The sequence below is a fragment of the Ixodes scapularis genome, unplaced genomic scaffold, assembly GCF_016920785.2.
Source record: "Ixodes scapularis isolate PalLabHiFi unplaced genomic scaffold, ASM1692078v2 PGA_scaffold9__187_contigs__length_104089568, whole genome shotgun sequence".
Lineage (NCBI taxonomy): Eukaryota > Metazoa > Arthropoda > Arachnida > Ixodida > Ixodidae > Ixodes > Ixodes scapularis.
The window spans coordinates 59,609,860-59,622,476 of NW_024609884.1; the positions used below are offsets into that span (position 1 = coordinate 59,609,860).

General features: G+C 53.8%; 1 protein-coding gene across 1 annotated transcript; it reads left to right on the forward strand.

Moving 5' to 3' along the window:
- Positions 1-3,562: 3,562 nt before the first annotated feature.
- LOC115311412 (docking protein 3) lies at positions 3,563-4,468 on the forward strand (the record flags this gene model as incomplete). Its single annotated transcript, XM_040220344.2, is given in 1 exon segment — positions 3,563-4,468. A coding segment is annotated over 1 exon segment (440 nt), but the record flags the coding sequence as incomplete, so codon positions are not given.
- Positions 4,469-12,617: the final 8,149 nt, after the last annotated feature.

Consider the following 12,617-nt stretch of genomic DNA (forward strand, 5'->3'; position numbering starts at 1 on the left):
ATTCGAATGTTTTTTACTTTTCACAAGCATACTGGCACTAGTGGGATTCAAGGATACTCGCACGCAACGCCACTGGCCAAGAAACTCCTTTGTTGCGGTGTAATATCAAGGACAAAAACGATCACTTTCATTCAATCTCTCCTTTGCAAAATTTGATGACGTAACGTGGGGATTGCAGTACACCCCGATGACGATATTTGAATGCGGTTCATAGATTGGACCCGAGCATTGCGTGGTCACTCGATTTGGGCTCGTGATAGTTACTAGCTCGAGAAGCATTCGAGTAGTGGCCCGTGTCCAATCGCTGCAACGACGACAATAGCCGAGCAGTAACAATATCTAGAACTCAGCGCGTGTCCTGATGCTTTGCTAACCCCAGCGCGTGGCTATATAATCAGCATAGGCGGCATATAATCGGCTCCAGATCACGTGGCCGCTTGTTCTGGCTGCGAGTTGAGAGGGTCAACGCTACTCGTTTTTCTTTAATTTTTTTCTGGGACTTCTATTGCGTGGGGTGAAAAACGAACGCGCGTTTCATAGGTCATTAATGTCAGAGATCCGTTCTAAGTGCTATTTGCGCAAAGTACAAAAATTGTTGCATCGCCCCTTTAATGATTTGGGCGCTCGCCAGTGTGTGTGTGTGTGTGTGGGGGGGGGGGGGGGGGGGGGGGGGGAGCGGCGAGGGGGTTCTAGATTTTGTTAAGCTTGAGCAAGGGTTGTCGCTCAAAGTTTGCGTCGCTCATTTTATTATTCACGTGTGGATGAGCTCGCATGTTATACAAAGGAGCAGCAGCTCCAGGATTTGAAACGGATCATGTGTAGTATCCATTAGCGGAAGAGGTCGCCCCTACCACTTCTCAACTTGAAACATTGCTTGTCACAAAGGCCACGCAGGGGAATATTTCAACTGCCTCTGTTATATTTGGCATCCGCTTTAGGCATTCTTCGGTTCTGGTTCTCCTTCGGGCTGCGAGTAGGTACCCTAAGCAGGATTTTTTTTAAATTTTTTTATTTTTGTGTGTGTGTGTGCGTGAGGGGCTAGTTTGAACGAAGGACTCACAAAGCTACATTCTTCTTCATCAAACTTCGCCCTGAACGGCCTTTGTCACGCACTGTGGCTTCCCTGGGGCTTCCCACTCCCAGCCCCAGCTCGAAAAAAAAAACAACAACAACAAAAAAACGGACATTCCACAGAAACTGTACATAGAAAGAGATTGACCTCGTTTCCTACAGCTCCGCAAAAATCTTTCTTTTTTCCGTTCGAAAGAAAAAGCAAATTTTATTTTTGTCATTTTATAAAAAAAAAGGCGTGTGCCGGGAAGGAAGTCCCGTGGACAAATTGTAACGGTTACAAGTAGTTTTATTACTTCAAAAAGTAATCAGATTACTCTTCTTATTACTGCCCAATAAAAGTAATCAACTGATTACAAAATTACTCCAAAAAGTAATCGATTACAAGTAATTTGATTACTTGTAATCCGTACGGTACAAGTCACCATTAGGGTGACCACCCGTCCCGCGACTCGCGGGACTGTCCCGCATCGAGGGCTCGTGTCCCGCGTCCCGCGAGAAATTCACAAATTTTCAAAATGTCCCGCATATCAGTCGTAAAATTCACTCCGAAACTCGTGTTAATGTGTGTATATTTATTTTACCTTGTTTGTGTAATTATTGTATGAAACTTAACCATGCAGTCCCCCCCCCCCCCCCCCCCCCCCCCCCCTCTTATGTACTTCTCTCACGAGGACCCTGAAGGGTATATGAATGAAGGGTGCTGCCGAGCAATGGGGCACGGGGGATCGCGGAGGTCGCTGGTAATCGTGTGAACCGCGATGGTACGCCATTTTCTATCCAAGCATTGCGGGAAGCGACCGTCGTTCTTGCAGGAGATCCTACGCGCATGCTCTGTTGTGCCTCTCCCCTTGGTGGCAAAATATTGTAAAAAAAAAAATTGCTCGCCAAAAGTTTAAATATAAAATATTGTAATTATTTTCAGATCGTTGTATCAATGCGAAAGGGTTGCTGTGAACTTTGTTTTTAATGAAGACAGCCACACAAGGCAAAAGGCCTGCATCTCACAACGGTCGAAAAAGAACACGATGTTAAAAATTTGTGTATGACCATGTTGAAAAAAGTAAGCGTTGCCAGGAAACAATAACCCGAAAAATATTTACTGTTTCTTATTTCCATTTGATGGATTGAGTTCTGCCACAGTCGATTTTTATGTTTTCAACTTCGACACATTTAATAACATGTTTGGCATAAAGCAATATATCACTGGGAGTGAAAATTTGCTGCAATACAATTAGCAAGTGTTTAAACAGCACAGGATATTCAATGTGTGAACAGGGCTTCGGTTCGTGGTGTGCGTGTTAATAAATTTCCTGCACACCCCTGCCCCATCTGTCCCGCATTTCGCTAGCAGGAAGGTGGTCACTTTATCTAATATACTGTACAGAAGCTAGGAGTACGACCTACGACTCCTATCTCACACCCATAATTATTTTACTGGAAAGGGCATTCGATTTATAACCAACTCATATTACACGCAATAATCATCGTATACTAACATTTCAAGATATTATAACACACAAAAGTGCTACGATGTTTTATAGAATTGTAACTACAAACTGCTCATTTCAAACCACAATACACTTCTTAAAGGCTCTCGTCAAACTAGAGCAAATTTAGCTGGGCTTTTTAATTTCCCACAATGCCAGAACATATACGGTGAAAGACTAATCCAATTCACTGGTACAAAAATCTGCAACTAATTGTGAGTTGAGCTTTGAAATTAGCATAACTTTAATAAAGCACTGAAGCACTATCTTCTCTTTTCTCCCTAAATCATCTTAATCTCATGGCCAGTGCTTTCGTTTAGTTAATTAATATAGCTCGAAATAAATTATTTATATATTTTGTTAAGTTAATTTTTTCAGTTTGTCTTTTAATTCACATGTTAAACGCTCTGCGTATATGAATCAATCTATCTTTTTCAATTATCTGTATGTGCTTTCTTAATAAAAAAAAACTGCAACCGGAAAACCTGAAAACTGAAACCAGGCCGTCGCACGTTCTTCGGTTGCGGTTTCCGCGTGCTATTCGGCCGCTGTTCGCGGATGTGTTCCAGTCTTAATTCTCGGTTTCACAATATACCCTCGGAAACGGTCAGCTACGGCCTTGATGAGCCAATAAGAGCGTTGGAGCGAACCGTGTGACACTGCTTGTCTTCCCGCGCTGTTTTGTCACGTGTCTGGTTTCGAAGCTTTTATTAGCTCATCGGATTGTATCCTTTTCGGTTTGCCAAGTTGTGCTGGAATGGAGTTTATACGTGGTCCATTTCATGTAAGTGTAGCTCGGCGTTTGGCCGTAAAATGAAAGGGTTTACAGATGCGGTGTTGCATGGGCGCCCCTCCGTTTCAGCAAAAAAAAAAAAAAAATAAAAACGTTGGGTGAGTGTTTTTCGGGAGGGTAACCCTCCGCGTATTCAGCGCAATTTGTCTCATTTGTTCGTGTAAATATTTTGATTTTGGTTTCTTTTGACGTATGGAACATTTTGCAGCGCATGTGTTCCCGGTGTCGGCCGTGGAAACCGAAGCCTCGGTCCGTTGTCGCCTGGAGGGCCACTTCTATCTTCTGGTAGGACCACGTGGCCTTTCGCTCGCTTCGCGAGGCCAGCAGGGCGCCATGGGAAAAGTGCTGTTCTGGTGGCCCTTCTGCAACATTCGTCGCTATGGCATGGTGCAAGGGGCCTTCTCCTTCGAGGCTGGGCGCAAATGCGCCTCCGGGGAAGGGCTCTTCACTTGGAGGTCCCCCGAAGCTGCCGACATCCATCGCGCCATGGTGGACTGGCTGAAAGTGTCTCTGGACAGCGCCGTTGCCCACTCGCAGGAGGCTGAACAACACTGCTACGAAAATTTGCGCCCGGGGTCCTCGGTGGAACACGTGCAGTGCAACGATGCCGAGTATGCTGTGATCCGCAAGTCCAGTGCTGCCCCTTGAGTGCCGTCAATCTTCAGGACGGACTTGAATGATGACTTTTAGACAGCTTCCTTTCAAGAATTCTATGCAGGGTTGTGGGAGGCGTGGGAGCGAGCGCCTAGTTTCAGAGAGCGCTTTCCTGGCCCAGTTGCTTGTGCAAACAAAACATTTTGCAAAGGTATAGGGAGTATTCCCTGGCGGCCATATTCGTGTGCGCCGCTGCTGAGCGCGTGCTGACGGCGAGCTTCCGCAGTCCTTTTGGAGCGTGCATTTAGCACCATCAAGGTTGCCGGTCTTAGCAGGCTATTAATGTGAGCTCGTTCTGAGCATGCGCTCTAAACATCGCCCTCAAATATGGCGTCCAGTGAATACTTCCTATACGTCATCGCACCTGTACTCTTGGCTGCGCTGTACACAACTGTGAGATGGGCAAGGTAAAACGATACCCGATGCAGACAAAAAATAAATAAATAAACCCTGCTATTATACTTACTTTTAGCTAAAATCCAAACGCATACGACGTTACGAGCTAATGGGACGAATCAAGCAGCTTTAAAAGCGCAAGTCACTAGGCCTTTTTTGTTTATGATCGGTTCAGCGATGATAGAACACGTGAATAAACGTAACGAATCACACCATGATGATGCACTTTTGACGCGGTATGATTGGTCCCATCAGCTCCTAGCGTCGGCTTCGCTCGATTCCGAAGATTTCGGGATAATGAGTGAGTTCGCATTAAAAAACCCTAGTAAAATACACTACGTTGTTTGCTTGGCCAAAAATGGGATATACATTTTCAAATTAATTTTAAACACGAGCGGAAATCGAAACCGAAACCGAAACTTCGGCTCCGTCCGGCAACATTGGCCTCGGGTCGCCAGGCAATCAGCTTCCGTTCGGAGGGAGCGGACGTGTTTTCGAGCTGCAGTCGACTTGCGAAGCTAAGTACTTTTTTTTTTCTTGGTATTTTGGTGTTTAAAGCGTACATGGTACAATAGAGGTAGATATAATTATCGGCAGGTACGGGATTTAGGTTAGTCTAAAGTCACTGGATCCTGGGAAAGTAGCGCCATTGCCTTCCCTACCTGCTAGCCGGACACAAACGGATACTAACATACAGACGACCCAAACCTAGCAAGGCGATTGGCTAATCGGTCTAATTAGAAAATTTATTTGCAACACTGTGGACATGATTTTGTAAGAGACGCGCAGAGGTTAAGAACACTGTGTACACATATATGCGCGAACCAGTGTCTGTACAGTGGGCGGGTCTTTGCCGCGGAGCCACACGCACAAGTTCGAAGGCGCACACCCCGAGGTGTCCCCGTCCGCGCGATCACTCACGCGGCCGAAGCGTCATCCCAGAGCCGCACACCCGCGCCCGCGCCCCCAACGGCACCGCTCTGAACTCAGGGACCTAGAGGTTGTCCAGGTACCTGAAGCGGAGTTCAATCCGCGAGTCGCGAACGCTCAGGTACCGGCAGGACCAGCGCCTGAGGAACTCTTGTTCTCCGAGGAAAAACAGTTGCTCCTCGAGGTGTCCCACGAGCTCCCGCCGGAGCCGCCACAGGAGGGGCCAAAGAGCACGCGATCGACGCGCCTGTCTCACCGCGCAGCACCGGTTCCTCCACAGCACGTACTCGGCCGCGGCGAGGAGGAGACGGACGAAGACGCCCGGAGGGCATCTCCCGCGCAGCAGGTAAAGTCCTACGCCCAAACCGCGGAAGCTGGTGCGGATGACGCGCCAGAACGTCCGCGCCACAACGCACTCCTTCACCGCGTGCACATTCGTTTCGCGATTCCCACAGTTAGGGCACTCGTCCGTGCGCGACACGCCCCAGCGGAGCAAGCGGTCTCCGCTGGGGAGGACGCCCCAACCGTGCTGCCATTCGAAGTCCCGTAGGTGCCCCGGGAGATACGAAGAAGTGAGGCGGGACCAGGAGAAAGAGTCTCCGAGCTCCACCTGCGTTGCCGAAATCTGCGGCTCAGGAGGACCTCTGTGAGACGAGCCGTCGGTGTCTCCACTACGTCCAGCTGGGGCGCCCGCTCTTTGAGACGTTTGAAGAGCTGTATTGCCCTTCGGTAGTCAGACGGCGGGGTTTCGGCACAGGGGCCGGGTGAGCTCGGCGACTCGACTCCCAGTTCTCGGCGGGAATGCCCCACGAAGTAGAGCGCGAGGGATCGGGCTGGGCCGTGCTCATCGCGCAATATCTTCAGCATGGTCTTGAGTTGGAGTACTGCGGGTGCGATGTCGATACAGGGAAAGCCCCACCCTCCACGCTCGCGCGGGAGGCAGACAACCGGCCGAGTGACCAGCTCCGTCTTCTCTGACCAGAAGAAGCTGTAGAGCGCGCTTTTCACCGGTCGGATGAAACGTGAGGTCGGGAGCGCCGTTTGCGCCAGATACCAGAGGCGTCCACAGAAGACAGAGTAGGCTAGGTACCTGCGCTCGGCCAGGGGAAGGGCGTAGGAGCGAGCAGAGTCCACTTTCTCCCCGATGTCGCGCGCCAGGCGCGTCCACATGTCCGCCGAGACTCCTGACGAGCGGTAGGTGACACCAAGGATCGTGACCGAAGTTTTTGCCGGGATCGGTGAAGAGGGGTCAGGCGGTCGGTTAACCCACAGCACCGCGCTCTTCTGCTCATTCAACCTCGCTCCGGAGAGAGACCCGTAGGTCTCGAAGATCCGGAGAGCCGCTCCGAGGTCGTCGGTGTCCCGCAGGTACAGTGTAATGTCGTCGGCGTATGCCGACACCTTCACCTCGCCGTTTCCGGGCAGGGAGAGTCCGCGGACCTGGGGGGTCCTTTCGACGTTGGCTAGGAAGGGCTCCAGGGTAAGGACGAAGAGCAGCGGCGAGAGCGGGCAACCCTGGCGGACCCCCCGGGTGACGGGGAAGCTGGCCGTCACACCGCCGTTTAGATAGAGGTCGCTTTTCATGTCACTGTAGAGCGTCTCGAAGAGTCGAACCCCTTCAGGGGGAATACCGAAAGCGGTGAGCACGGCCAGGAGGAACGGGTGCTCCACCCGGTCGAAAGCCTTCGCTTGGTCGAGGGAGGCGATCAGGCCTCTGGCTTGGCGAGCGTTCGTGTACTGCACCACGTCCCTCGTCAGGGATGTCAGGGTCTGAATGCTGCGGCCGACGATCGAGCACGTCTGGTGGGGTGTCACCACGTCCGGGAGCATGCCGTGGAGGCGCTGCGTGATGATCGACGCTAGCAGCTTGTAGCTTGCGTTGAGTAGCGTGATGGGACGCCACGCGCCCGGGTCGTTGGGGTCTCCTCCCTCCTTAGGCAGAAGAATGATTCTGCCTCGGCGGAACGACTCTGGAAGGCGGTGCTCCGTGAAAAATTCCCGGAGCACGGCACAGATACAGTTGCTCAGCACGTCCCAGAAGGTACGGTAGAATTCGGCGGGAAACCCATCTGGGCCCGGCGCGGACCCAGTTTTCATTCTTGACAGGGCAAGGAGCACCTCTTCGGGGTTGGGGGGCTCGTGCAGGTGTGCGGCTAGGTCTTCGGGAACTTGCGGGAGATCGCGTAGGAAGGGGTGCGCCACGAGGGTCGCACGGTCCACCGCCGATTCGGTGGTTGCCAGGGCCCGGAAGTGGGCGCTGAAACCGGAGACCGACGGTTGACCTGGTGTTGCTGGCGCGCCTGGGGTTGTCGGCACTGAAGGGACGCGTCGCTCCCGCACTTCGGTGCGGTGTGCGTAGCGCAGCACCTCGGGGTGAGCCGAGGGCCCGACCCGTCCGTGGTAGGCTGTGGCTGCGTTGGTACAAAGTCGTAGCTGTCGCTGGTAACGGTCGAGGAGCTGCTGCAGGTAGCCCCGCATTAGCGGAGTCCCCGCGCCGCCCCGTCGCACGATCCGAATTCGCAGAGAGGTGTCTCGGAGCTGCTCGGCGTGCCGCCGACGCAGTGCACGACCCTCCGCCACGCACGCCACCCGCCAGCTGTCTTGAAGCCGGTCAAAGGTCAAGGGGTCTGGTGCCGCTCCATGGAGGGACCGGCGCAAGGCTTCTCTCAGGCAGTCGCGGCTTGTTTTGTCTCGCAGCAGTCGGGTATCGAGACGCCAGGTGCGTTGAGTACTGGCTTTGCTGCTGAAGCGGAGCTCTACGAGTACCGGACGGTGGTCGGAAATGTACGTAGTGGAGGGAGGGAAGTTCATTGCGCAGCAGGCGGTGACAGAGGGGCTCAGAAACTCGGAGATGTAACACCTGTCCAGGCGACTGCTCGAGTTTCCTCGTTGCCAGGTATGCTCGAAAGCGGTGCCATGGAGCAGAGTCCAGCAGTCCACTAGGTCGAAGTGTCGCATCAGGCGTATCAGCTCGCCGGCGTTCCACGTGGTGCGTCCGTAGCCTGGGCCCCTGACATCGCGCCGGGAATCGACGACGCAGTTGAAGTCGCCGAGGAGCAGGCAGTGGCGAGCGTCGAGCAGATGGACGTCCAGGCTCTTGAAAAAGGCCGGGGATTGCGAACGCTGGGCTGGAGCGTACACGCCCACAGCACGAAAGCGCGTGCCGTCCACGAAGAAATCAAAAGCGATGTACCGCCCGTCGGGGTCAAAGCAGCACGCGCTGAGACGGAGGAGCGAGCGGTTAAAGATAATGACCCCCACCCCCGAGCTCCGTGTAGTGGCGTATGAAAAGAAACAATCCACCCCATACCGCTGCTTGAAGAGGTCCACGTCGCGCTGCCTGTGGAAGTTCGTTTCTTGCAGGAACAGGAGGTCGCAACGGGCGGTTCGGGCGAACTGGATGACCTCGATCTGTTTTGTCACGCTGCGGAAGCCCTGAACGTTCAGGGTGATGACTCGCAGGTGCGCGAAAAGGGGATGGAGGGGGGGGGGGTCGTTGTATTCACTGCTAGTCCGTGGATGTATCGGATGTGATGCACGAGCTGTCAGACAGCGCGACGAGGTCCTTCCGTAACCGCTTGGGAGCCGCTGCCGATGCTGGAGTGGATCCTGGGGACCCTGATTCGCCGCTGCTGGAAAGATCTCGCTTCCCGTCTTCGGCACCGCCATGCGGGCTGCGACTGCGGCTGCAGGTTTTTCGGAGTTCCTCGGAGGTGCCGCGGCGACGATCTCGGCCGCGCGGCAGAGCGCTGTCTTTGTCGTGGGCAACCTCGTCGATGACGAGGCGGTCGTCCGACGATGAGGCAGAGTCCTCCGTAATGTCGCTCCAGCTGGGAAGCGGGCTGGGGCAGAGTTCCGGCGTTCGCGGGCGTTCCTCCTTCACCAGTACTTCCTCTGAGCCGGGACTGGTAGGAGTGGGCGCGTGCACAGATGCGGTGTGGACCGCATTCGAAAGCGCGGCCTCGGCGGCGTCCTGTGACGCGTTCGAATTCGCGTCGGTGGCGCTTGCCGGCTTCGACTGTTGCGATGTCGGGGCGAGCTCGGACGGGGTCGTCACTGGGGGCTCGGCGGGGGCAGGCGTGTCACCGGACCCTTGGGTGGCGGCCGTCGCCGCAGGAGGGGGAGTAGGGGTGGTAGGAGGCCTGCCCTGGGACTTCGGAGTCTGGGACGCCGGAGTCAAGGCCGGGAAGTCGTCCTGGCCGCAGCCGGCCACGGCTGAGTAGCTGCGACGCTGGGTGCAGTCCACCGTGGCGTGGGCCGCTCCGCAGCGTCCGCAGCCGGCCGCGCAGCCGACGGTGTCGTGGCCGAAGGCGGCGCAGCGGGCACAATAGGGCACGTTACAGGCCGCCTTGAGGTGGCCCTCCTGCTGGCAGCGTCGGCAGACTCTCTTGAGACCGCGGTAGTCGAAGGTGGCCCGATGACCGGAGACGCGGAGGAAGTTCGGCACCGGGGTAGACTCCTTCATCTCCATTCGGATGTAGCGGGTACCCGTCCGGAGGTTGGGGTGGTCCTGGTAGACGCCGAAGCGAATATCCAGAACCTTCCCGTAAAGCGACAGGGCGGCGGCGAGGGCTTCGTTTCTCACATAAATCGGTAGGTAGAGGCACGTAATGGACGTTACTTGCGGGCCTACAGGGACGATGGGGACGCTTGTTCCGCCGATGGTCAGAGCCCCGGCGTTGACGATTCGGCTCATGGCCGATGACGATGTAACAGACATCTGAAAGTTGCTGCCTCCCAGATGCTGCACAGAGAACAATTCGCCAGTGCCGACAATGGCCGCCGCCGCGTCGAAGATAGAATCCACCGACGCGCCGGGCGGGCAGGAAACATCGAACGTACATGCCTTCGTAGGCTGGGCCGGCGATGCGGGTGTCATGGCGCCGCTGACAACGTAGACGAAACGGTCTACGTTGCCATGGAAATCGCCATCTTGGTCCATTTAAATCTTCGAAGCTTCCAGAGGGTCGTTCTAAACCAGTCGCGCCAAGATTACCATGGAGCATCATTGTACTGGAGGCGTTCCTCGCCAATATAAGGGTCTTTGGCACTCTGTATGCAATCAACTTATTATTCATGCCCATCTCCATGAATCTCTTACAATTGTATTGTTCTTCTTGCGTATTTCAATACAGTAAACTTATTTCTCAGTGCCTCCAAGCACCGACACAGCATCTGGTGGTGGTACAAGTGTACGCCTGTTTCGCCGGTGTGTGATTACCAATATCTCGGTATACAAAAAACCACTCCATAAAGCTACCCGTCACCAGCGAATCTAGATCGGCTCACCAACAACGGAGGGGCCAAGGAGAAATTGCTCATTTCACGGACCAAGATGGCGACCACACGGGGAGCTTGGCGTTACTTTCCCAGGATCCGGTGACTTTAGGTTAGCCTAGGCGGCCGGGTGGCCCATGAGAAGGTAGAGTAGGGTCGGTCTTTGTGTAGATTTTGGCGTGCATTTTCTTTGTGATAGGCGCGCGGGTTTTTGAGTAGCTAGGCGATGAGTAGAAAAGAGATCAAGGGGGACCTGAACATGGTGGAGTGCGGAGAGTGCAAGCGGTGGTCCTATTTAGAAGAAACGGAATTCGGGAGCGTAGCTGACGCAGAGAAAAGTACTTTCGCTTGCCAACTTTGTGAAAAGATCGAAAGCTTGAGAAGGCTAGAACGAGAGTGGAAGGATAAATTCGAAGAAATGAAGGAAGAGCGGGAAAAGCGGGTCCTGCTCGAGATGCAGGTCACTGAGTTGAAGAGGGGAGAGCCTGAAGTGAGATGGCAGGAGCTTACCAAGGAATGTCAAGGCAAGCTAGAGCACATGAGGCTGAGCTTAACGAGGAAAGGGAGAAGCGGGCAGAACTTGAGAAGCAGGTGGAGGAGCTCAGGCAGGGGGAAGCGTGGAAGGCAGGGCTAGAAGAACAAAAAAAGGAGTACGAGGATGGAGTGGAGCGTGTCATCGGTGTAATTAGAAAGCAGAAGGGGAAGAGCGAGGAAGGACAAGCAATAATGGCAGAATTGCAGGGAATTCTCAGAGTAGAGTTCAAGTGATCCATATCACACGAGCGAATGACGTTTTAGCGAACAGCGACATTTGAGCGAATCGACGTTTTAGCGAATAACGGCGCTGCGCTTACGCCGCTTCGCGGCGACAGTCTGCGGCGGCTCACTACAAAAATGTGAACCCACTTGGCCCACCCGAAAACGCCGCTTCGCGGCGTCCGACTATTCGCTAAAGTGTCATTCGGTGAAACGTGGGCGTTCGCTAAAGCGTCATTCGATCAAGTGAGTGCCTCCCGGTGGAAGGGGCTAGAAAGCAGGGAGCCAGCAGTGCGGACACGAAGGAGGTTCCTAGGACATATAGTGAAGCCGCGCAAAAGGAGAAGGAAACAGCTGGATTGGTAGAGCTAACCTGGTACCGGTGGTAAATGGAGGGGGTAGCAGCGTAGTGCCAGGAGGGGGAAAGCAGCCTTCGGCAGATAGGAGTGTCCTAGTAGTGGGAGACTCCAGCGTGCAAAGGATCGTGGAGGGAGTGCTAGGCAAGGTGAAAGAAAACAAGAGGGTGCGAGTAGAGGCCCAGCCAGGAAAGTACATGGTAGATGCCATTGCCGAAGCGGAAGAGGTACTGTGGAACTGGGACAGCATGGAGGGGGAAAACGTAGTGTTGATCCACGCAGGACTCAACGACGTGTTAAACGGGAGGAGCCAGAACCTAGGAAAACAAATAGAGGCAGGACTTGGTAAACTAAGTGCGGTCAGTGAGAAAGTGCATGTGGAAATATGTACTATCCCACGTGTCTGGGGACAGTCCCTTGACATCGAGAGGCGGGTCATTGAGGCTAACCGGGTGATTAGGGGAATGAGCCGACGGCTTGAGTACGGCGTAAAACAGATAAACTGGGAAGTTTATGCGGCGGGCTCCTCCCCTTTTACAGGGGGTAGAATCCACTACAGTCCAGACATAGGTGGGAGAGAGGCTGGGTCGGCATGTTGCAGCTTTTTTGGGGACCCACAGAGCCCGGAGGGCACCAGTGTAGATGTACCAGAACCAGATGTACTGGTACCAGAGTCGGGGGAAGCTTCTGGGTGCGAGTACCGCAAGAAGAGCAGGAGGAAGCGCCGTAGAAGTAAGAGAAAAAATCGTCTCAATATAGGGTTCATAAACATGCAAGGGAGGTAGAAACAAAATAAAGTGGGAGGAGATTGGTGAACAACTAGAGGCTGGAAATTTTACAGTGTATGGGGTTGCAGAAACACACCTTAGAGATGAGGAGGAATCACCGTGCATA